The 26,902-nt window shown below is 44.3% G+C and overlaps 1 protein-coding gene across 1 annotated transcript in view; it reads right to left on the minus strand.

Annotated features, from left to right (window-relative positions):
- Positions 1-26,902, minus strand: part of UBN1 (ubinuclein 1) — a 772,140-nt gene that overhangs the window by 556,211 nt on the left and 189,027 nt on the right. Inside the window, exon 3 of the mRNA XM_044090531.1 lies at positions 25,127-25,544. Coding sequence (XP_043946466.1) covers positions 25,127-25,544 — 418 coding nt within the window. The remainder of the gene's footprint in view (positions 1-25,126; positions 25,545-26,902) is intronic.

Raw genomic sequence — 26,902 nt, forward strand, 5'->3', positions numbered from 1 at the left:
CGCTTGCAAGCCTTGCTGATTGCTATGGGATGATACAGGGGGAGGGAGAGAAATTACCATTGCACCTGAAGTGTCCATTGATGCACCCGCATGTTCAAGCGGGCATGCGGAAGAAGAGTAGTCGCTGCCGCCATAGACCCTAGCGCCCTCAGGATCAATTCCGCAGGTGTTGAGATGGAGTGAAGGATGGCCCGCACCTGGAGTCGCAGATTCCGAACCCTGTCGGATGTGAGAAAGGCTCTTAAATTTCTCGTGTCTAACCTGGCTCCTATAAATTCTATTGTTTGAGTAGGGACCAGGTTGGACTTCTCTATGTTTATCGTAATGCCTAGCTTGGGGGCTAGGCGAAGGAAGGAGTCTCTTGCCAAAGAGAGTAGATGCCTTGTTGGGGTGGTGAGAAGCCAGTCGTCTAGGTACGGAAAGACCTGCACCTCCTGAAGCCTCAGGTGGGCCGCAACCACTGCTAACACTTTGGTGAACACCCTGGGGGCTGTGGTGAGACCAAAGGGAAGGACCCTGAACTGGCAGTGACTGGCTCCCAGCCGAAAGTGAAGAAACCTCCTGGATCGTCTGTCCATCCGAATGTGGTACTACGCGTCCTTGAGGTCTATAGAGCACATCCAGTGATTCTCCCCTAGAAGGGGGAGGATGGACTGCAAAGTGACCATCCGGAACTTCTCTTTGGGAACTGACAGGTTCAACAGGGACAGGTCTAGAATGGGTCTTAGGTCCCCCATCTTTTTTTGGCACTAAAAAGAACCTGGAGTAGAACCCTGATCCGATCTGGTCTGGGCGGGCTGGATGGCTCTTTCTCAGCAGATGGCCAATTTCTGCTGAAGCGGCCTCCCTCTGATCGGGTGGAACATCGGGGAGGATTTTTAACTTTGGGACATGCAGAAAGGGGATCTTGTAACCTCTGGAAATAATCCGGAGTACCCAGCGGTCCGATGTAATGGACTCCCATGTCGCTAGGTGCTCTGAGAAACGTCCCCCGACTGCCTCCAGAGTGGAGCAGTCGGGCAACCCCTCAGGGTTGCTGTGTGGGCCGTTCAGAGAAAGGTTCCCTGGACCCAAAGTTCCTGGGAGCCCCTCTGCCCCTAGGGCAGCGTCCTCCCTGTCCTCCTCTGCCGCGGAAAGACTGGTTGTCCGGAGCGGGTTGGGAATGTAGCGACTTCCGGAACCACATCTTCTTCTGGCCCTTTTGGTTCCTAGAGTGGGACTTCTGGGGCACAGAGAAGCGGACTCCGACAGCAGACAGCGTCTTCCCGTCCTTCTCACTCTGAACCAAGGTATCGTGAACCGTCTTGCCAAAAAGGGCAGAACCGTCAAAGGGGGCGTTCGCGGATGACGCCTTGAAGGGCTCCGTAAAATCGCAGTGGCGGAGCCAGGCCTGCCGTCTTGTGACTAGGCCCACTCCCGCAGCTCTAGCGGCTCCCTCGGTAGCGTGGGAAAGTAACCGCATAGAGGTGTTAGTCACAGAACGAAGAGTGGCCATACGGGTGGAGTGCATAAGTTTGTCCTCCTCCGACATGGACTCTGGGGGGGATGCAGCGTATTCCTTGATAAGATCGTGCTGCATCCTAATGACGTGTGCCAAATAGTTGAGCGCCCTGAGAAGGTCGCTGAACTAAACATTAGCTTCCCCAAACGGTCCATCATCCGAGACTCCTTGCTCGGGGGATGGACTGAGGGACTCTCCTGGGCGAGTTCCCTCTTAGTGGCTGCTGCCGACAACATGGCATCTACCGGGGTCCCTTGCTCCAGTGGGCACGGTCAGCAGGGGGGCTAAGGATCCTGTCGGGCCTCTTAGGGATTGGCTCCACGGTATCAGATTCCTTCCATGTCCTGGTGGTAATAAGGTCCACCAGGGGGTCAGCAGGAGGGGACACCCAAGAGGTAGACGGGCCCGCTTCAAATGCCTCCAAGAACACTGACTCGTCCGAGGAAGACTTTGGGGCAGACTACCCACCTCTAATCCGTAACATTTCCATGATGTCTTCGAATGAGACATCCTCAGGGGGTGATCTTGGGGAGCCTTCCCCTTCCTCCAAGTCAGTGTCTTCAGTCAAAGACTCAGGGGAGTCTATGTGCCTCCTCTTACATGAATGCTTGCGAGGTGCTTCCTCGGCGGGGCTGTCCGAGGAGCCCTCACCAGCAATGTCCAGAACCGCAGGAACTGCTTGGGGCAGTGAAGCGGGCTGTCCCAGTGGCTGGGTGATGGAAGCCTGGCCCAGAGCAGATGGAGTGCGGGACGGAGCCGAAGCAAGGGCCGGGGGTCCGGATGCCCTCAACAGAGCCCTCTCCACTACATCAAAAGCAGAGGGGGAGCCAGCCTCGACAATAGGATCCGAAAGTCTGCTCCCCCTCGGATCCGATGAGCGGATCGGAGCCGGCGCCATGCCCCTCAGATCCAAGGGACCAGTGTGCTCCGACAAGGATGGCGCCGAAGGCACACTGAGTCCCTCGATCCGAAGCTCGGGCCAAGGCTCCGAGAGGTCGGATCCGACAGACTCGAGGGCAGGGTCGGATCCGAAGTACCCAGTACTGTCGGCGCCGACCCACCTGCGGCTCCGAGGCTGCCCGGCTCCGGGTGCTCCAAACCCGTTTAGCGGGTCGGAGAAGGAGCAATGGGCTTAAAAAAGGGGGTCGAGCTCCCCCCCCAGAAGGGGGGGGGGGAGGCAGGTGCACTCCCATCTGCATCTGGGCCTGGATGAACCTTCGCATCATCCGGTCCAGATCAGCATCGGAGAGGCTGTAAGTAGACCTCGACGAGGCTACCGAGGTAGGCCTTGAGTGCCGCCTCGATAGCCTTGAAGGAGGTCGGGTCTCCTCATCCTCAGGCTCCGGTGAAAAGCACGGGGACCGGAGCCGAGAAGGGGGAGAACCAGCAGCCAGAGAGGCCGGAGGAGAAGCCCGCTTAGCCGGCGGGGCCAAAACAGAGGTCTCGGCCCGCCGCTTGTGGTGCTTCTCTCTCCGGTCCTTTTTCCTGGCTTCCCTCTCCTCCGACCCTTTGGCGGGTGTTTGAATCCCGGGTGGAGGAGGGGGAGCAGGAAAGGCAGGGGATGCCGAAGCAGTGACCACCAAGGGGGCAGGGGCCGAAGCAGAATCTGGGGGCAAGAGTCCCAAGACCAGCTTCGACCTCCGCTCCTTCAATGCCCTGGGGTTGAACCCTGCACAGATTGAACACCCTGAAGTGAGGTGTTCAACCCCAAGGCATCGAACGCACCGAGTGTGGCCATCAGCAGGGGAAAGCTTATGGCCACACTCGGAGCACTTGGAGAAAACAAGTTTTGGGGCCTCAGACATCACTTTTTTTTTTTTTAAAAATAGTAATAATAAAATAACTAAACCACTCAAAGGCCCCCCCCCAAAAAAAAAAAAAAAAAAAAAAAAAAACACCCACACACCATCTATGAACCAGCGAAGGGAGGGTAAAAACTATGTTAAATTAACCCAAAAGATATAAACAGAAGGGAAACCCTATAACATTCACACAAATTTAAAGTTTTAACAAATTTTAAAAACCCTTTAATAAGAATATAACAACTTAGCTTATGGAGCTCTGACGACCCAGCCTTCACCATGCGCGGCAAACTAGATCTGAGGTCATGTAGAGAGAGCAGGGCATTATGGGTGAGGGGAGGAGCTAGGAGCTTGGATCCATAGCTGGATAAACCATGCCGGTTCGGATCCGATATTGGATCCATAACCACAGGTTGCTGACAAATGAATTCTCCTACTTCAGATTTATTGTTTGAGATGGTAGTAGACTTGATTTCTTTTTGTTGACTGTGTATCCCAGGGAATTAAACAACCTTATTACAAAAGCCAGATGTTCCAGAAGTATGTGCTTGCTGTCCGCTTGGATCAGGCAGTCGTCCAGATACGGGTATATTTGTATCCCTTGCAGTCTGCAGTAGGCAATTACTGATGCCAGGCATTTCATGAACACTCTGGGTGCAGTAGATAAGCCAAAGGGCAAAGCAGAGAATTGATAATGTGTTGAACCTGCAAGAAATCTGAGGTATCTTCTGCAATCTTGTCTGATTGGGACATGCAGGTATGCCTCCTTGAGGTCCAATGTTACCAGCCAAGACTACTTGCCCAACATGGGAAGAAGCTGCTGTAATGTGAGCATCTTGAATTTTGGCATGAGTAAAAAAGTGTTTAGGATGGATAGGTCCAAAATAGGTCTCCAATCTTTGCCCTACCTTGGTACCTGGAATAGTCTGGAATAAAAACCTTGACCCTGTTTTTGTGCAGGTACCTCTTGAATAGCTTTCATGTCGATGAGATCTGAAATTTGTTTTTGTGCCTCTGCCCTTTGATTGTGTGGCAGGTTTGGCATGCCTCTCATTTTTGGAAGGGTGTGAAAGTAGAATCTGTAGCCTCTGTCTATAATGTCCAGGATCCATTTGTCTTCTGTGACAATATGCCAATTTTTTGAAAAGTGCCAGTTTCCCGCCTAAAGGTGCTGCCATTTGAGCTTTGCTTGGCATGCAAAGGGGAAAGTCATTGGTTCTGCTTTCTGAATGGCTGTGAACTATCCTCACTACCTCTTTGGGTAGGTGTTTGCCATTGTCTGCCTCTAAACGATCCTTGAGATTGCCCTCTACCCCTCGGGCGCCTGTATCTACCTCTTTGGGGCCTGTCCGTGGCTGGAAAGGACCAATTTGTAGAAGGCCAATTTCTACTGAAACGTGGAGGTTGTACCTGTAGAAAATCTTCCACTGTTTGCAATGATTTTGCCTTTTCCTCCATTTTCTTTATTACCTCCTCAGCTTTAACACCAAACAATACATCTTTTTGCAAGGGTGCATCCAGTAAATTTAGCTTTGACATGATCTGGTATGGTTTGCTCTTTAAGTCAAGCATGTCTACGTATGACTGATCCTGTAACAGCAGCTCTCTACATGAGGCTTCTAAAGCATCAAAATCACATTGCAAGGTATGTTTACCTACTTGCTCTGCACTATGCATCAAATCCTGCAACTCCTTCAAATCTGGTTGTTCAGGTTGTGACATTTTGCTTCTCAACTGTGATAACAGAAACTGTTGGTATTTTAAGATATGGAACTGGCAGTTTAATGCCCTCATGGATAAGGTGGCCGAGGTGTATACCCTTTTCCCCCCACCTTTCTAAGGCTCTGGAATCCCTCTTTGAAGGTAATGGATTTTTAGCAGTGGAGGCCTTAATTCCCTTGGGGCCCTGTGAGATAGTTTCTGGGTCAGCCGCATGGCTTTTGTATAGGAATTGGTGTGAGTCAGGAACGCGGTAATACCTGTCAGGCTTGACTGGAGCCGGAGGCAAAGAATCTGGGCTGAGGCAGGACTCCTAATATACATCATCAAAGATATCTAAGACAGGAGGTATAGCCAGAGGCCTGTGCCGAGGGAGCAAGAGAAAATCCCTAAGCCTTTTCTTGGAGTCTGAGTACTCTTGGCCTTCCCAATGGAAGTGTTCCCTCAAGGTATGCAAGGTTTCCCCAAGAGAGTAATCCTCAGGGGGGGAGACAGAAGGAATGGACTCCTCTGCATCAGAATCTTCAAAAGGGGAGTATGAATGTTCCTGGTCATCAGAATGTTCTGAAATAATGGAGGCCTGGTCCGAGGAGGGGGATTCTTCCTCCACTTCGGGCCTTTTTTCTGGGGGGGGGGGGGTTGAGAACCCCTGATAAGAGTAATTAAGTCCTCAGCCATTTTGAGCATCTGCTTTTTAGGCATGGGGCCTTGAGAAGGGCCCTGTGGGGTTTGTTTTTTAGCATGCATGGCTGTCTTAGACTTAGTGAAAGCCTTGATGGAAAAAGAAGAGGAAGGCCTGAAGACACCTTGAGAGGAGGCAGACCTGTCTAAACTCTGAGTTTCACCGCCAAGAGTGGCTTCAGTATCTGTAGTCAGGGTGTGGGCCGAAGAGCCTGCGACCTCGGGTACAGAAGTCACCGCCAATGAAGTGTCGTCGGTAGTCAGGGGCTGCGTAGGCGCCTCGCTGAGAACGGGGCCACCTGTAGTCGGCTTTGGCGTGGTGTCGGTAGAGGCCGCGGACCTAGTGTGTCGGTCCTTATCTTTGCGTCTTTTAGTCAAAACCAGAGTCGGAGTATCCGACGACATTATGTAGATAAATTTTTTGCCAAAAAAGTGCTGGGCGAACTCCGCCCGACGCTTAATGGTGCGTTTGTTGAATGTAGCACAAAAACGACAGGCCGAGACGTCGTGGTCTGGGCCTAAGCAAGGAATGCAGAGGGAATGAAAATCCTTATGCGGTATTTGCTTCCCACATGAAATACAATTATTAACTTTGTCTGACATCGGTCTGAGGCAAGAAAAGTTTCCCCAACAGGGTACATAGCTTTCAAGAAGACCTCGGTTGCAGATATTCGTAATTTCAGGAGCTGGCCGACCGGCACTTGCGAACTACTTCTGCCTCGGGCACCGCGCGGCAAGAAAGACTGAAGAAAATGGCGTCTGCTGGTTCTTTTATATCCCTGTCGCACTGACGTCAGGGAAGAAGCGACGACAACCGACGCCGGACCTAGACTTTGGAATTCGGCCGACCGAGGACCCGCCTGATGGCAGGAAAACCCCATCTGTTATGACTGCAGCTGTATGCACGATGAACATTAAAGGAATGCAAGGAAGTAATGAAGCAAAATGCAAGGGTGGAAACTAGAGGGAGAGAAAGAAAAGTCGAAAGGCAAACTACTCCAAGCACACATAAATCAACACTACTTCAGTGATCACAGTAAATTCTAGAACATTACCACAAACAGAGGCAAAGGGCAAGGATAGTGAGATTAAAGGATGCCCTGGAACAGCGGAGTGATGAAAAGGGGTGAAACAGAGGCAATAAACACTGACAGATTCTGACAATTCTCAAAACTTCACTGCAAGGTTCTTACAACAGGATGTGCACTGAAGTGTTTTCTGATGCTCATTCAGGAGCATAATAAAGTGCCCTTGTCAAGTGAGAAATCAGTCTCATTCTGGCTGGCTTAATGGATAACTAAATACCTAACAGACGTAACACTTACCTTGAGTACTCATCAGTAGCATTTATCATGGTCAGTTTATTTTCTAAATCACTCAACTAATAAGGGTTGCAGAGGGAACACGTTTAGTAGGGCAGAAGACTCCTTATTCCTAATAAATGTCTCCAGCTCATTCTGTTGAAACTCCAAGCATTCCCAAGCAAACAGATAAAACATTCCTGCCAAAATCTCCCGAGTTGGTCGTGGGAGTCCCTTCCTATTGGGCTATATCTGGTGCAACTCTCATGTAGGACACCAAAGCACATTAGAAGTTTCTCAAACCAACTTAACTCAGTCCTCACAAGGAGGAACAGTACTTGCATCACAGTCCACAAAAATTATTAGGTCCATGTTACCAGAGAAAGTCAGCTTAGCTACTGTGAGAAGGAAATTCACTTCTTCACCTGCATCCATGCTTTAGTCCTTTTCGTTGATGGCCAGAAGTTATGGCCATAGAGGAGTGATAAGGACAAAGACTGACTGGCAAACAAACCTTCACCTTATGAATCTGCTCCTGCCATCCTATGACCATCCATTTTAATGCCGGCTAATACCGCTATCACTGCACCAGTTCAAAAGTTTAATTTCCCAGTCTTTTCTACCCTCACTTAAACACAGCCAAGAAATGAGCTCCTCCTTCAAGTGTGGTAGCTGCCCCCCCCCCCAACCTGCAGAAAGTAACCACTTTTCCAGGACAGAACCTATTCCTCTAATTTGGAGGTACTGATATCCATACCAGCTGCATCACACCTAGCAGTGAATTACTCCAGTGCTCCTTGAAGAGGAGAGCAGTCATCTGAGGCTAAGAGGACATCATTATCTTCAAAGATGCAGCCCTCCAGCCCCAAACTGAGCCCACACTCCTGACTTGCGTTGTACCTTGGTATCCACTCAAAACAAAAATCACAAACACTAGGCGACACAAGACACACCCCTATTAAAGTGCTATACAGCAAGTAATTAAGTTTTGTTAACCAGGCAGACCAAACACCATGCATCACTGTTCAAAGCTTTCCATAAGGAAATACAGTGAGGCAGGGATACCACACATTTCTGTCTCTTTTCTTAATACAGCTAGTTCAGTGGTGTTACTGCAGTTCCAAACAAGCAGCTAGCAGCATGAATTTTTGCCACATGGAAAACATTGTGTGTCAATAATACCTTAACACATTGTCAATTACTGCAGAGGATTAACAGTTTGAGCTGTAAAAGAACTGCTTCCTGCAGTCAAGTGTACAAGGTCTAATTCCTTTCACCTCCATTTGCCTACTTTGCAATTCTGAGTAAGTCATTGAACCCGACACTGCCCCCACATCTCCTTTAAAAAAGGAGAATGACCCTGTGTGCAGTAGGCTTACTTGGTGAAATGTTTAAAAAGCACTGCTAATTTTACATCAAAATTATTGCAAATGTTAATTCTTCCAGACAGACCTGAATTTTTATGTGATTGATGACAATTCAAAGCTTCTAATCTTCTCAGCTTTTTTCTTTAATTTTAACAATCCAGTGTCTGAACATGACCAATAAGCCTAGTCCACCTAATATTCTGAACTCATACAAATAAATCAGGCAATAGTTGTTGCATCTACAAAACTGAATACCTGTGATATTTTAACACTCTTTCCAACAACCGCCTAGCTGCAACACATTTTCTGGCTTTCCGCCCAACACCGCTCTACTCTTCCAGAATACCTAAATATCTTCTTACTAGTGATCCTTACTATAACTCTTTGCAAGGTGAGCTTTCTGATTTCTAAGAGGTGGTGGTGCATTGTGCCACTCGCATCAAGAGGTTGGGGATTGAAAAAGTACAGTTTTGTACCTACCATAAATGTAGATGTCCGATAGGTATGCATCTGCAGTCATAACATATGGGTTGTCCTGCCTCAGGCAGCCCTTCGGTCGGCCGGATTCCAAAGTCTGGGTCTGGCCTCGGCTGATGTCGCACTTTCCCCGACATCAGAGCGTCTGGGGTATAAAAGCATCAGCCGACGCCATTTTCCTCAGTTTTTCTTGCCCCAGATGCCAGGTGCCCTCTAGGAAGGCTAAATTTGTATAAATGCTGAAAAGTTCCAAACATTTGCAAATTATATACATGAATTAACAAATGCACCATAATAGATTCCCCCAGCTAGCTAAAAGAGGGGTAAGCACCCTAGGAATACCAAAGAGGGGAAGGAGGGAGGGTAATCCTGACTGCAGATGCATACCTATCGGACATCTACATTTATGGTAGGTACAAAACTGTACTATGTCCTTCAAGGATGCATCTGCAGTCATAACATATGGGTAGAATACCATAGCCAATCTGGGGGTGGAGGTACTAAGAAAAGGATGGTGTAGTTAAGATCCCCTGCAGGACTGCAGTTGCAAACCCTGCTCTGGATCTAGAGTATAAAGGTAGATTGTAATGCTTGGCAAATGTATGCACGGAGGTCCAAGTAGCAGCTTCTAAAATGTCCTTGGTAGCCACCTCCCTTAGGAAGGCTGTAGTGGTGGCTGTGGCCCTTGTGGAGTGAGGCCTGATATTTTCAGGAACTGTCTTTCTATGAAAGGAGTAGCAAAAGCGAATGCAATTTCCTATCCATTTTGAAATTGTCTGTTTGGAAATTGCTCTTCCTTGCACCCCAGTTGCATATGCTACAAAAAGTTGGTCAGTTTTTCTGCTAGTTTTTGTTCTGTCCAAATAGTAGCGTAGTTGTCTGTGTATATCCAGGGTGTGCAAAAGTTTTTCCCCTTTATTTTGTGGATTAGGGAAGAACGTAGGCAAGTGAATGGCTTGGTTCAAGGATACCCTAGATACCAACTTTGGCATAAAAGTAGGATTGGTTCTTAGTGACATCCTGTCCTGGTGGAAAGTAAGAAAAGGCTGCACTGCCATTAATGCTTGTAACTCAGATACTCTTCTTGCTGAAGTGATTGCCAGAAGGAATGCAGTTTTCCAAGATAGAAACTGTAGATCTGCTGATGCTGCTGGTTCAAAAGGAGGTAGTGTCAGTTTTTCCAGCACAAAGTTGAGATCCCAGGCAGGTAGAGGGGGTCTTATTGGAGGTTTAACATTTTTTATCCCTCTCAGAAATTGTCTGAGGAGAGGGTGTGAGAAGATAGGTGGATCCACATTGTATTCTGCTGAAATTGCTGAAGCATGAATCTTAATGGAAGAATAGGACAGGCCGTTGTGGAACAATTCTGCTAAATATTCTAGGATATGTGCTACGTTTGCCACTGTGACATCCGTGCCCTTTGATGTGCTCCAAATGAGAAATCTCTTCCATTTAGCTTAGTATGTCTTCCTTGTGGAAAGTCTGCGAGCTTCCAGGATAATGTCCTTCACCCTCTGAGATAAAACAGTTTGATTGGGATTTAAGGAATTTTCCAGGCAGTTAGCTGCAATGTTTTCAAGTTAGGATGCAGGGTCTTGAAATTGTTCTGCGTTAGAAGAAGAGGCCATAGGGGGAGAGGCCATGATTTTGCCTGAGACATGTTTCTCAATAGTGGATACCAGTGTTGTCTTGGCCAGTCCGGAGCTATTAGTATCACTTTTGGCTGTTCCTCCCTGATTTTCAGTAGAACCTTGTGCATCAATGGGAGAGGTGGGAAGGCATATACTGTTAGGGTTTTCTAGCTGAGAGAGAGTCCACCCTCCAAGCTTGTGGGTGGTATGTCCTTGAGCAGAATGTCTTCAGTTGATGGTTGAGTGGGGAGGCAAACAGATCTATCTCCGGCATTCCCCATGTCTTTGTTATGAGCTTAAAGATGTCTGGGTGCAGCATCCAATCGTGTGCATCCATGGTAGTTCTGCTTAGGCTGTCCGCCAGTGCATTTTCTTTCCCTGGCACGAATTGGGCCTGTAGTTGGATATTGAGATTCAGGCATAGATCCCACAGATTCATAGCCATCCGGCATAGCGGGTAAGAATGTGTGCCACCCTGTTTATGTACCACATGACCGTGGTGTTGTCTGTCCTTATTAACAGATGTCCTTGTTGGAGGAAGGGTTTGAATGCCTCGATTGCATGCCTCACTGCCAGCATTTCCTTTTGGTTTATGTGCATGCTTAGCTGCCCTTGAGGCCATAGGCCTTGGATGCATTTGTCCTCCATGTGTGCTCCGCATCCTCGGTCCGAGGCGTCTGTGGTGATGGTCTGCCTTGCTTTTGGTTTGTTGAAAGGCAACCCTCTGTTGGACTGGCAGGCCTGAGCCCACCACAGGAATTCCTTTTGAAGGCATGGAATGATTGGTATCATGGTTTCCAAACTGTGACTGTGTTGAGACCATACACTCCTTAGGTACCATAGTAATTTCCTCATATGCAGTCTGGCATGTGGGATTAGAATTATGCAGGATGCCATGTAACCCAGGGCCTGCAGGATTTTCCTTGCAGTAAGCAGAGTTTGTCTTGTCAAAATCATGAAGTAATCTGGAAGTTGTTTTTGCTTTTCTTCTGTGAGGAAGGCCATTTGGGTGCTTGTGTCCAGATCTGCACCCAAAAAGGTGATCCTTTGGGATGGTACTAGTCTTGACTTTTGGATGTTGACTGTGTATCCCAAGGCCTGTAACAGGTGTATGGCATAGGCCAAGTCCTTTAACAATTTGTTCTTGTTGTCCGCTTGTATTAGGCAGTCGTCCAGGTATGGATAAATTTGAATTCCCTGTAGTCTGCAATGTGCAACTACTGATGCCAGGCATTTCGTGAATACTCTGGGCGCAGTAGATGAGCCAAAGGGCAATGCTGAGAATTGATAATGCTCTGATCCTGCAAGAAATCTGAGGTGTCTTCTGCAACTTGGTCGGATTGGGACGTGCAGGTATGCCTCCTTGAGATCTAGAGTCACCAGCCAAGACTCCTTGCCAAACATGGGAAGAAGTTGCTGTAGGGTCAGCATTTTGAATTTTGGCACAATGAGATGAGTGCTGAGTGCGGACAGGTCGAGAATAGGCCTCCATTGATTTTCTTTTCTTGGTACAAAGAATAGTCTGGAGTAAAATCCTTGGCCTTGTTCTGAACATGGTACCTTTTCTATAGCTTTCATCTGAAGTAAATTGCTGATTTGTTTTAAAGCCTCTGCCTTCTGATTTGGTGGAAGGTTTGGCATTCCGCTTCTTTTTGGCAAAGTGTGGAAGTGAAACCTGTATCCTTTGTCTATTATTTGCAATGCCCAAGTATCCTTTGTAATATAATGCCAGTTTTTTGAGAATAAAGCCAGCTTTCCGCCCAAGGGTGCTTCCAGTTGATCCCTGGTAGGCGGAATCAGAGTCAAGTCATTGAGTCTGTCCTGTAGTAGTGGTTGTAGTTGTAGCTTTTGCACTACTCCTCTGGTTGGCAGGCTGCCACTGACGGCCTCTGTAGGAGCCCTTCGATTGACCTCTGCCTCTAGAGCGCCTGTTCCTGCCTCTCTGGGCTCTGTCCGAGTCTGGAAAGGACCAATTTTTTGTAGGCCAGTTTCTGCTGAATCTCGGTGGTTGAACTTGCAGGAAATCTTTAACTGTTTGCACAGATTTTGCTTTTTCTTCAACCTTTTTTAGAATCTCCTGAGCAGGGGAGCCAAATAAATTTTGTTTCTCCATTGGAGCATCGAGGAGTTTAACTTTGACATGGTCTGGCAAAGATTGCTCCTTCAGCCAGGCATGTCTACGAATAACTGCCCGTCATAGCTGATCTAAATGAAGCCTCCAGTGCATCATAGCCACATTTTAAGAAATTATTACTAACCTGTTGTGAGTTATGTACCAAATCCTGAAGGGATTTACGGTCTAGGGGTTCAGGAGAAGAAAGTTTCTTATTCAATTCATCTAACAAATACTCTTGGTACTGTATCATATGGAATTGACAGTTTAATGCCCTGACAGAAAGAGTTGCAGATGTATACACCTTCTTACCCCATCTCTCTAAAGCTCTAGACTCTCTATCAGAGGGTAGGGGATTTTTGGCAGTAGCGGCTGCAACCCCTTTAGGGCCCTGAGAAATAGTTTCTGGGTCTGCATAATGGGCTTTATACAGATGGAAATGAGAATCCGGGACCCTGTAATATCTGTCAGGTTTGGCAGGGGCCGGAGGAAGAGTATCAGGGGCTGTACTGACATCATTGTACACATCAATTACATTTAGAACAGGAGGTATAGCTAAGGGCCTATGCTGAGGCAAATGCAAAAAGGTCCGTAATCTTTTTCTACCATCAGAGAAATCCTGACCTTGCCATTGAAAGTGCTCTCTCATGGAGTGTAAAGTCTCCCCAAAGGAAAACTGTTCAGGAGGGGAGGCCGAAGGGATAGATTCCTCTGCATCTGAATCCTCATAAGGCGAGTAAGCCCCTTCCTGGTGGTCTGACAACTCAGATCCATCCGTGGAATCATCTGAGGAGTAAGGTTCAGAGGGGTCAGTCCTGGGCCTTTTGTCTGGAGGAGGTTGAGAGGCCCTGTCTGGGTGAGGTTGTGAACCCCTAATTAAAGAGATAAGGTCCTCAGCCAGGCTAAGGATCTGAGAACTAGAGGAAGGCCTCTGGGGTGTAGATTTGGCAGGCAAAGCTTTTGAAAGTTTGGCAGCTTTAGCCCTGGAAAAGGCCTTAATGGACATAGAAGCTGGGGGCCTAGCAGCCCCATGTGCAGGGGTAGAAATGTCCAAAGGTATGGTGTCGGACAAATCCTGAACACTAGCTTCGGTAGGTAGTTCTGAAGCCGACTCAGCCGGGGCCTCTCGGGCCTCGGCGGTCGGAAGTATGGTTTTGGAAGAAGGAATCGCCGAGGACTCTGTTTCGGCCGAAACAGAGACACTCGCGGTAGGCCTAGCCGTGGTTTCAGCCGAAACCGCGGGCCGCGAGTGTCGGTCCTTTTCCTTGCGTTTTTTGACCATATGCGAAGTCGGAGTCTCCGATGGCATTTTATAAGCAAAAGCGGCTCCAAAAAATTCCTCTGCAAACTCCGACCGACGTCTAAGAGTTAGTCTGTTGAAGGAGGCACAGGCTAAACAGGCCGATACGTCGTGGTCTGGGCCTAAGCAAGGAAGGCAGTAAGAATGGAAATCCTTATGAGGTATTTGTTTCCCACAAGTTAAACAATTATTTACTTTGTCTGACATCGGCTGAGGCAAGAAAGAGTCCCCAACGGGGTACTTAGCTTTTTTTCTAAGTCTTCGGTAGCTGAAATCTCTGGATCTGACTGACCGGCACTTGCGAACAGCTTCTGCTTCGGGCACCGCACGGCAAGAAAGACTGAGGAAAATGGCGTCGGCTGATGCTTTTATACCCCAGACGCTCTGATATCGGGGCAAGTGCGACATCAGCCGAGGCCAGACCCAGACTTTGGAATCCGGCCGACCGAAGGGCTGCCTGAGGCAGGACAACCCATATGTTATGACTGCAGATGCATCCTTGAAGGACATCTATGTGAAGCAACAGTCTAGAAGCATTACTCTGTGGAAAATGGCCAGAATCCTTAACTTCAAAGTATGATATTCATTAGGTATTCATCTAAGCACTTGCATCTTCAGTGCATGTGCTTGATATATGTTATGTATCACTTTGTATTGTAACATTTTGCAGAGCTTCTGGCCTTCACAGGTTATACAGGTAGAGACTAAACCATCACTCTTCCTGCAGAAAGGGAGAGCTCGGCAGCATCCACTTCATCCTATTCCATTAGTAAACCATTCTGGAGACTGAAGCCTCTTTCACAACTCAGGTCTCCAATAACACAGATTGAACGCAATTATATGATAGTCCTCAGAGTCTGTTTATTTTCTTAACAAGCCCACACAGTGATGGGAACAAGCTTCACTACTTTCAGAAGCTTGCTGAACTGATCCATGCTAGTGTGTCATAACAGGCCAGCACGTAGAACATATACTGCACAATCTGCTGTGTGGTGCTCCCATTCACCCTTTCAGTCTTCCATCAGCACATACTAAACAAGTTTTCCAAACCCTGTGAATGCGTGGTAACAACCATAAACTGGAATGCAAGTACTACTGGCACCAATCAATAAACCAAAATGCAGGTGGGGCTCTGTTTATTCTACTCCAAGCAGACAACTGTTCAAAGGGGAAGCATGTAAAAGGCAATTATACTGCAGGCCTGGAATCCAGGCTAAATGAATATACATCATGGACTCAAGACCCTGCTCCCACTGCAGAAAATAAGGCCGAGGACTCAATACTTTAAGTGAAAAAGCGCCTCTTGCTGCTTACCATTATAGATGCTAGCAGATAAAGGGGGGAAATAAAATCAAAGGAAACAGCAGTGGCTGCCAGAGAGCACTATGAAGAGAAGTCAGGCCTGGCAACCTTGAGCCCAGGTTCAGTCAGTTACTACAGATCTTTGTGTTTCATGCAATGTCTTTTCCAAACTATTCTGACCAGTACTACACAAAGTTCCAGATCCTTCAAATAATGGATGATTATATATACATTATGAAATTGTCACTTTTCCCTTTTAAACTACACCTTAGCATTGGACTACATCCAATCTATAGTAACAAGCTGGACAGAAAAGGAATCACCTCAGTATGTGCCCCACCAAACTGTCACAGTCAACAAAATTGTGGAACAGCAGAGCATTTAGACAGCCACGTGCGACAACAAAGGAAGGATATTCTCCCAAGTATCTACTCCAATGCACAGTGCCACCCCAAAAACCTGTTCACGCAAACAAACACCTGCAAAGCTATTTTCAATGCTGTGTCATTAAGGACTTCAGTAGGCTGTGTCCAATTGTCAAGTCTAATGCAGGATTTTTTTTGTCAAGTTTTTCTGCCCATCTAGAAACACAATACAACAGTACCTCATAAATGTAAGGTCTGCACTTTGCAAACTCTATACAAAATGCACTAACATGTCAGTTTGTGTTCTTTTGTAGCTCATGCTTCCATCCATCTCCTAATTTCCCCCATCAGCCTCTCTCCCCCCGTCTCGTACATTCTTGAATGCCTCTGTACATAGATCTTAAACCACCCATTCCGACAATCATTTCCTTGAATTCTCAAACTGTCTATAGGAAGTACTGTTGGATACCCAGGGAATAATTAGTCCCAACAGCCTGTCACTGGCTCTGCCTCCTCTCAAGTGGTAATTCATGTTTATTTACATTTGTTAATCATGCTAAAGCAATGATACTAAAGGACTGAGTCCAGTCAATGCCTCTGAGTATCAATGTTAAGACACAGCATTCATATAAACACCACACAATGACTAAAACTTCATTAGACCTTAAAACTGAGTAACAGCGTGTACTAGTCTACTATACTGCATTTCAAAACTACTTAGATTTGTAAAATATTAGTCAAGCATATCTCAACAGTTTACTGTGAGTACAGCACACCAAAGCTTTGGTGGCAGACTTGTTCCTTTGCTTTCTACGCTGAACAGTCTGCCTTTGGTGGTGCAACTTTCTTGTTTTTCTTTTCAGCTCAAGAAGTTAGGATTGCTACATTGTAGCTTGTTCTAAGTTCTATACAGGGATGGGCAATTCTTGATTAGTGAACAGCGATTATAGTTTGCTCTTAATGAGAATCTGATAAGCATAAACTGAAAGAATCCTAGTTTTAGTACTGCAAACAGTAATGACCCAAGAAGGTCTGCCCTTTGTCATGCAGGAAGCCAGTGGGCTTTAGACAAGGACAAACAGTACGTACAGAGCAAGGAAGTTAATGTAATTTATCTAGTACTCTGAAGCTGCTTTGAAGGAAGACAGGTTCTTTGATTTTAGATGAGACTGTGATGACAGGAAGCCCATATTCACGTTAGCTTATAACAAGATGTTGTGTTCCTAACTTTAGGAAAAGGAAGTGAGATTTTTCTACACCCCCTAGAAAAGCAATTCGCTAATTTTCGATTTGGTTTGTTCAGCAAGGTGAACAAATGACAGGTTTTGAATGAAACAAAGTACAAGGTACTTAAATACTGGGTTTAACGGGTGAATGAATGCCATCAATGAGATGCTAGTTCTGACAGAATACATTAAGATTTTACTCTGCAGAAATCAGGTGTATAGAAATATATGGCATATATATATATATATATATATATATATATATATATATATATTTTTTTTTTTTAATGATGTACAATAAAGGGCAAGACGACTGTTGACACATACAAAGAGGAATCCAATTCTCTTTCAAGAGAGTTTCTGCTTTCTCATCGTGGGGCACAACTTCACAAAATAGACTGCTGGTCTAATTTGATTTACAGGTTCTGTATAAACTACAGAAACCAAAAACAAAACAAATCTCCAAACATGTAATAAACAAATACAATTTTAAAACAAGTTAGTTCAAGTCAGTTGAATGAGTCACCAATATTTTATCACTTTCATCTAAACAAAACTGGAAAAGTAATTCAATGGAGGTCTTTTGTTATGCTCTCATAGCCTTATTACCCTTTTTAGCGTTGCTGGTTCTGCCAGATCATCTCCATCTCCCATCACCATACTCTGGTGCAAGTCCACGGTACCTCTGATTCTTCTTCTAGTAAACTCCTGGGCTTCTGCCTCTCAAGCATTTCCCTTTGGTACATTAGAAAAGGTTTCACTGGCAAAATCTCTCCAAGAGAGCTTTGCTGTCAGAAGAATGAGAAGCAAAGTCCCCTCTCACTTGCTTTCCCCCTCCTTAGCCTGCTCCGCATCAGAAAAATATCTTTGATCTGCCAGGAAAAATATTCTGAAAACAGATGGATACAGCAACTTGAATTTTACATCTGCCTCTCGACATTCCCTGACTGATGGGAGAAATTTGCTTCTCTTCTAACTGGTGTACAGTGAATAATTATTTTCCACAAATACTCTTTGTTGTCTGCAATTTTTAATTTTCTTTTCTGCCACCAGTTTGCCAGGATCAACTCTTTCTGCTGGTATGACTGCAGTTTTATTAATGTAAGTCTTGGTTGCTTTCTAATGGCCAGGTTTGGGACATAAAATGTGTCCTCTCAATTAAATCTTGCTGTGGAACACCAGTCCAGTTGTTTACTTGTAATTTCATAAAAATAATAGTCTATTTGTTCTTTATAGTTCGTCTAGTACAGCAGAAAATCTCAGGTTCTCTGTGTCATGTCTTCTAACTCAAGTAATTTTGAAAAAGCACTTCTTGAGAAGGCTCATGCTCAGCAGTCTTTTCATCTTCTGATTTTGCAGTTTTATAAGCTCATCTTAACAGCTATTAAAACTTCTTCTATTTTTCAGCCTTTTATCTGAGCGTATACATTCCTTCTGTTTCACTGCAAGTACCTCTGAGAGGATTTGATTTAGTTTTTACTTTAAATTACACAAAGCCATCTCATGTACCAAAGTATAAATATGAAATGCTTTTTGATGAACAGCTACAGAATTTTCTCTAGTCAGTTTTTTCTTCTTTCCTATTTGATTCTCAGATCCTCTAAACTTCTTGTTCCTGGCATCCAGGAAGTGTAATTAATAGCCAGTGACAAAATTTGACTGACAGTTGAACACTGTTTTTTTTAACAATTTCTTTTTTCACACTAGGGAAGTTCAAATCAGCCCGCTGATCAGTGTGTAGCCATCTTGGAAGTCTGCATTGGGGTGCCTATGTCTTAAGTGATTAGGAAGCTGCATAGGGATTCACATCTGTGCATTTTTTAGTACTTCAATCTGTTCTGCCCCACTGGTGTGACTCAACAGACAATGCACCGGGGGTCCCATCAGATTAAGATTTTTAGATTAAAATTATTTTACTGTTTTAAGCATGGACACAGCACCTTAGTCTCTGTCCACTCTAAAGTGTCAGCTACAGTGTGTGTGTGTGGGTTGTCTTACAAAAATTAAATACCTTAGAATATGGTTGCCGAATAAAATGTCAGGTTTGGGTAATGGCTCTTAGGAGGTTATAAAAGAAAAGTGAAAATCAATACCAACAGATTTCTGGTATGAAAATGGTATGAAAATCCAAGCAATAACAACTGGCTAAGCTTCTGGTGTAATTCTAAGGGAATCCAGTATCTGTCTGCTGGGATGACATAACAGACAGACCACGCTGCTTTGCCAGAAATGGCCTACATCGGTCACCCTTGGGATTCCAGATACTGGCAAAGGCTCCTGCCACCCCTATAGTGGCTTTTTTAGGCAAGGTTCAAATGACAAATTCACCACCGTAACAGGTACAAGCAAGCAAAATCTGAGGGTAATGCTACTCAATGCTAGAAGTCTAAACCTCAAAGTGCACTCACTCGAGGCACTCCTTAAAATGGAGAACAATGACATCTGTGCAGTGACAGAGACCTGGTTCAAAGCTCCAGAGAGCACCCCTGCATTACCAGGCTATAATTCATACCACACCTTTCGGCCACCAAACCTGGACTGAAAAGCTAAAGGTGGAGGCGTGTCCATATTCATTAAGGATATCCACACCTCCAAGCTAGTTGCTCAGCATAATGCATCCGAGATTAAAGTTCAACTAACTCCGGGCAAAACCGCAATCCAGATTGTAGCATGCCTCAGAATTTCCACTCCTCTTTTCTTGATACACTGGAAAATATTAAGGTACAACCAAACACTCTAATAATGGGTGATTTCAACTACCCTACCCATTAACTGGGAATACTACTCATGTACCAAGTCTTTTGCTCAACGTTTTCTGGAAATCATCAATTCCAACACCTTGGATCAACTTATCCATACCCCCACCAGGGGCAGCAATATCCTAGACCTGGTCATCACCAACATGGGTGACTGGTGTTCCACACCAGATGTCAGCTCCTCGTTGGTCAGATCCGACCACAAGCTAATCACCCTAGACATCCACATCCCGCTCCCACCTCCGGCAAAGAAATTTCTCCAAAGCCAACTTCACGCTTAAAACAGAAGTGGCAAACATCACAACACCCATGCAGATGGACAATAGAGGTACGAATGCTGAATCCTACACAAATGCACTTTATAAGCACTTACACGAGTGCATGGATCGTGCTATCCCTAACGGAACCAAGATGCTATCCTCCAAAAAAAAAAAAGGAAGCCAATATGGTTGTCTTCTGCCATAAACAAACTCTACAACAGAAGAAACTGTTGCAAAAAAAAAGAGTAAAATCCTACGATTGGAGGAACTCCCTGGTCAACCTCAGTAAGAAGTTGAGATCCCTCAAAATCCTCCAAAGCTAGTTATGAAAACTAAACTGCCACTGATTCTAAAGACAACCACAAAACATTCTATAGCTTAGTCAAAAACCTCAATGGCAACACTCGGATCTGCTCTGAGTTACAGCACAAGGACACTAAATATACAGAACCAACTGATACTGCCAACATCCTGGCAGATAGGTTCAGTGCTAACTTTACCTACGTTGTTGTTGTGTCTTTCTGCTTTTCCCGGTTAGGGGTCACCACAGCGGAACTCCCGTCCGCTGACTGGTAGGTGATTTTTACGTGCCAAGTTACCAGCTCTGACGCACGACCTTCAACGAAGGTACGCCCATTCACGCATGTCTCCACGCAGAAGACGCTCTAGCTGAGAATCGAACCGGGCATCTTACTGTGAGGCGACAACGATCATAGCCTCACCTCAGGCTTTGTGCCCATTGAATGGCACACCACGACAGTTATCCCACTCCACAAAGGGGGGGCCACAACAGACCCCGGGAACTACTGCCCCATTAGGCTGATGAGCCTTGTTTGCAAGGCCATGGAACGTATCATCATGGAACTCAAAGACATTGGAGATCTCCAAACTCTGGACCCCACACAGTTTGGGTTTGTAAAAGGCAGATCAAGTCTCCTAAACCTGATAGACTTCATTGAAGTAGTCACCAAAACCATAGATGAGGGTAAGGTGGTTCACACAGCCCATCTAGATCTCGCCAAGACGTTTGACACCATCTTCCACTCTAGAATTATAGATAAACTCACTAAACTTGGCATAAATCCCTGCGTCACAAAATGGGTTGCCAACTGGCTTACTGACAGAACCCACACAGAGAAAGTAGCAAACTCCAAATCAGACTTCAGACCAGTGACAAGTGGAGTACCACAGGGTTCAGTCCTGGGTCCTCTCCTGTTTGATATCTACTTCTCTGAAGTGCAGGTCAACACAGAAGGTCTTTGGCTAACTAAATTTGCAAATGACTGCAAACTAGGAGCCATAATCGAAACTTCTAATGATGTGCACATCCTACAAAAGGGCCTCATTGAGACAGATGCCTGGTGTCAAAGACATGGTCTCAAGCTCATTGCCAAAAAGTGCATTGTCACCCCCTTTGGAAAAACTCTGTACCCATGAACTACCACATAGGCAGTAGTCTACTTAACACCGAAAGTGTGATGAGACCTTGGGACACAGGTAGACAGTAGTCTCTCCTTTGATAATCACATCGCCACAGTGGTCAGGAAATCCTTCTACATGGCACACCTCATCACAAAAGGTTTCTCATCCAGAAAAAGAGGTCACTGTTCCCCTCTACTCATCACTCATTAGACCCATTACAGAGTACAACACCCCTTTTGGTATGTACCTCAAGACATCTACAACTGGAAAGGCCGCAAAAATACCTCACAAAGAGGATTGCTGGCCTCAAACAGATCCCTTAAGCAGACAGTCTCAAAAAACTCCAGCTTTACTCCATCGCATATCGGTTGCTCAGAGGCGATCTCTGCCTAACATACAAAGCTATGTCAAACCCAGAGCTGCTGGACATGCTCCACTTAAAGAAATCCCAATCCCTCCGAGCTACACTCTCTAGGGACCTAAACCTTGTCACCACAATAAACAGAACATGCTGGAGGGATAGATTCCTGTCCCAGAGACTTCCCATACTCTGGAACAGACTACCTATGTCAAACAGAGCTCCTTATTAACACTCAAGAAAAATCTTGATGATTGGATGGGTAATAGGAAATTCACACCGGGGATCACTTCTGTGGTTTTGCTCGACAGGGGCACAGGAAAATAATTTTCTAGGGTGGCAAAAGCCAGGGTACCTTTTGGCTAGGTTTGTATAGGCCCTAGGGCCAATAGCCTAGTACCTACCCATGAACCTATAAACATATAAATGGTATGCCTAAAGTCCCAGAAAGGACAAGCCTTGAAAGAGTGGTTCCACAAATATATTCGGCAGCACAAAACATTAGAGGGTTGCTTGGGAAAAATTAAGACCGTGTAGGGATAGTGGAGGCAATGCTACTTCCAGAGTTTTATAGTTGTTTTAAGGCTACTCAGTTCAAATGGACTAAATGCACTGACAACTATTTATCTGGATGGAAAGAAATGCTGCCAAATCAAGGCAAAAAAGTACATGGGAACATAAAATGTAATATTTGGACTAGACATCCATTTTTATGGTAAACCAGAAACTGTAGAGATAGGAGAAATTGCACAAAATATCAATGGAAAAGAGAAAGCTTATTACCAATACAACGGCACCCATTTTAAATAATTTAATAAGTGAAAGAAAAAAATCACTCCTATTATAATTTGGAAGCACATCAGAAAAGGAGAAATCAAATACCATGGGAAGTGGTAAACAATGACTACAGCTTAAAAAAAGCTGATAAATTACTAAACATGGACCTTCGATTTCATCAAATGAAAGCAGAAAGGAGGTGATTTAAGAACTCGCCACACAGATGCAAAGACACGAGAGATCAACTAAAACGAATTAGTGAGTAGAGTACGTACAGATCATCACTGGACAAAGAAATCTACTGCCATGAAAGCTTAGACAATGGTTGGATTGGTTAAATCTAGTACTGGACTGAGAAGAGCTGGAAAAAATCTGCTTGGCACCTTGATAAGCCACTAAATCTAGAAAATATTTTTTTCCATGGTACTATATACATACTCTTACATCCCTGATAGATTTCAAAACATGTTCCCAGTGGTGGGTGGTGTTGAAGATGTACAAGTGCAGATCACAGAGACTGGGAACATATTTTTTGACATATACTGAATTAGAAATGCTGAAGCAATCTAGAAATGTTTATACAGAAAATTAACTTCACGATAAAAGCAAAAAAAAAAATAAATAAAAGATGTGTAATTACAGATGAGATTTTCAACAAAGCAGGAGAGCAGCTTAAAAAGACAAACAAAAAAAAAACATGAAGCTAAAAATCAGAGAGTGGCCCGCAACTTCATGAATACATTGTTGCCTGGAAGAGATCAAGTGCAAGCAACAACTGTAGCAAAATAATAGATTCCAACAGTAACAGTTGGAAATCACCAAGATTTGATTAGCAACTTTTAAATAGGGAGACTGATACTGTCCCATGAGCTGAAAACTATTAAGAAAAATTCTATCCAAAATTATGCTTGTTGAAACATGGTAACCTTGACATTATGGAATATGCTATACTAAGTTTGCTTTTGGGGAAATGTGAAGGAAAACCTATTGCAATGTACATTAACTTTATTTCAATGTATTTAAAATAATGACTTTGTTGCGTTGAAACATGCTGCTCATGGCTTGAAAGTCAAGTTGTATTTGCAAAAAAAAAAAAAAATTAAATTAAACAAAAGGAAGAATTAAAACACAAAATGGCAGACTGATTTCCAAACAGATCCCATGAAATCTGCAGTGTAATGGGTAGACTACAATCCCATAGTACTTTTCATATTTACCTCCCTTGCTTCTTAGGTTCATAGGTTCATAGGTTTATAACTAGGCTATCTGCCCTAAGGTATTTATAAGCCTAGCCCAAATTATTGTGGCTTACGCCACCCCTTATATGAAAAAATACTGTGCCCATTAGTTTGTTGTGCCTCTGTCCAGCAGTGACCCAGAGATGATTCCCGGGGTAAACCTACGATCTCCCATCCACAGGTCTAGATTTCTCTTGAACAGAGTCAGCGAAGTGCTCTGCCTCACATGGACCGGGATTTTATTCCACAGCATAGGGAGTCTCTGAGTGATTTAGTGAGACTGAAGACCAACAAGCCTGCTCCAGTAATGTAAAAGGTACAAGTCCTTCACTGTGGCCCAGATGACCAAAATTTGGTCAAATGCTTAGGCACTCTATGGAGGTGACAAGACAGACTGGGAGTGGCAAGCTGCTGACAGACTGATCATAGTTAGTGGAAGGGGGGAGGCTCTGTTTCACCACTTAGCGATAGTTATTGGAAACACTGGGTGTTGCACCCATGGAACAAGGGCCTCGTTGCATGTGCACTGCCATGGTGCATATGTACAGAAGCCAGTGGTGAAATTTATGTGCAGACGGCAAACTTCCTGTGGCCGATAGCATGCAGTCGAGGGGCTGAGGAAGATGCTACAATGTCAAGTAGGCCACTCAGCAGGAGTAGCATGCTGGCTCACTTCCTATCACCCAAATCTCATCACTGGGAAAGAGATGATGGGGTTAATCACAATGGACCTAATGAGCGGTACTACTCATGCTCTTGACCGATGGAATTAATGAATTGTCTGATCGGGTGAGGTTAGAGGAGATACTAGACAAGATGTTGCAGGGAAAAAAAGAATTAAGACCAATAGTGCCTCATTTCTCTCTCACTTAAATGATTATAAAATATTTCTTTACCACAGCAATTTTTATTTCTACAAGAAATCACAAAAACAACCCTTTACACTTCTTCATACTCTGCTTCCCTAAACAATTACTTAACACTTCACAACAGCACCATATTTACTGCAGGGCAGCTTAATTACAAAAAGATACTGAAAACATTTGGTGACCACAGTAGCCATTTTGTTTTGGAAACATATCTCTCTTTCCAGCTGCTTTCTGCAGCTAAGGACTTCAAATACATGCTTCTGGAGTGCTTCTCCCTGAGCCTCCACTGAAAATGGACTCTGTCCCAGTTGGACTTTCCTGGTAAACACATGTTAAATAAAATAAATAAATAAAATAAATCACGGACAAAGTATACATGCCACAGCTTGCCATTATAGACAAGAACTTGTGGTGTTGTGCTACAGCCAAACTGCTCTTAATAGCAGAATATAATTAAGACCGACTCCATGGGATAGATTCTCAGAGAAAGTTAACAGGCTCAAAAATAGTGGGAGAACTCAGGAGTACAACGGACAAAAATTATGGAATTCTTTTAAAGGTAGAAAATACCATAAACACACACTCAGTAAAATGAGCTACTGAGAGACAGCGAGAGACAGCTTCATGCCATCTTTAGTATATTAAGGGATACAGCCCTTACCTGAGTTAGGTCTTTGATGCGTTTCTCAAGTGATGCAGGCAGTCCTTCAAGCAGTGCTGGAGGTGGTTTTGGAGAATGATCTTGATCTATAGAGGGTGCCTCACTGCTATCTTCAAGATCATTAAAAGGGCTTCCATCTGGAGACTCTCCAAGGAGACGCTCAAGATCAACATCAGTTAATGCAGCCTGAAGCAGGTCATGGTCATTGGCAGAGCCAATTAATGACAAGATAGGGTCAGATAAGTTGTTATCCAGTTCATGAGGATCAGTATCAGCCTGGGGCGGGGACAGCAGCAGGGAATCTTCCTTTGAAAATGCTTTCTCTTTCTGAAATTTAAACACATCTCTCACACTCATCGAATTTACAGACTTCTTTCTCTTTTTCTTTTCCTCTTTGTTTGCATTCATGGAGAAAATGCTAATGAAAAGGTAAAAGACAGAACACAATAAGAATGCTTTCAGTTTTTCTATCGCTGAACTTAATGCCATCTAGTTAAATATACATAGTTAAAAACGCAAAGGGGCACTGCACAGGTGACCCAAAAATATACATCATATTAATGTATTAAAAAGGAAAGGCCTTCAATTCTCAAATATGGCATTTCCCACCTCCTTTCAAAAAAACTCACCTACTGAATACCACAAATTAAAGTTTTCACAACAGGATGGCAACCTTTGGAAAACAAATTTACACTGAAAAGAAAATAAGACATACACCAGATTTCAGATGAGAATTTTGTAAGCAAAATGACAAAAAAAAATCAAAAACTACATTTAGCAGCCAGGCTACACATCAAGTTAAAGGTCAAGGATAAATGTGTAGTGCAAAATACATGCCTGCTGTTAGAAGTGAAAACTAGTACTTTCTGCAAAGTTACTTAAGGAAAGAAATGGACTGGATGAATGTTTTCAGATAAATGAAACTTAACTACATAAAAAATAGTTTCCAAATAACTTAAGCAAGTTTTACTCATTCTTAAGTTTGAAGCAATAATTATCATCAAGATGAAAAATGTTTGAGAAGGTTATATGGTAGCAGACAAAGTGCTTTTCCCAGCAAATAAACTACCAAAGATAACAATTTTACAGATGGTGAAAAAATTTTCCACCAGAAAGTGAAATCTTACATAACACTACCAAATCCATTATAGATATGTACCTTAACAAACTTGGCTTCAATAATTTTAGAATATTAAACTCCAAAATAATTATAATAAAAATGCAACGACAGAGACAAATGTGCATCTTCAGTACATTGGGAACAACTAAAAGATGGGGTAAGGAAGTGTGGCATTTTTAACAAAAGCCACGCTACATACCTGTATCTTAACTTTGATATTGCAACACTGGAGTCTAAAATTATGCCACTACCATATAAAAAAATACTTGCGTACCACGGCAGTGGTGCAAGATGCACAGTAATCTTTCTGCAGACATCTCAGACATATGCTCTTCTTCCTCATTACTGTCATAAACAGGCACAGAATCTGCTGAAAACCTGCAAGGCCCGACTGCACCATTTTCTGCCGTCACCAATATTTTCAACACTCCACCTTTTACCTCTCCCTTTTTCATTTCATGCCCACCCCTCCCCCACTTAAACCTAGTGAATATCATTAAAACTATTTTTTTTCTTTTCTGATGTATATTTTATCATCCTTCTAAAATCTAAATCATTCATTAAACTCCAGTCCATTCCCTCCTTTGAAGTTTTGGCAACTGTTTTACAAAGCTTCTATTAATTCCCTAAAACTTCAGCTTGGCAAGCTAAGAACT

The sequence above is a fragment of the Protopterus annectens genome, chromosome 12.part0 (assembly GCF_019279795.1).
Source record: "Protopterus annectens isolate FY-2018-M chromosome 12.part0, PAN1.0, whole genome shotgun sequence".
In the NCBI taxonomy this organism is placed as follows: Eukaryota; Metazoa; Chordata; order Ceratodontiformes; family Protopteridae; genus Protopterus; species Protopterus annectens.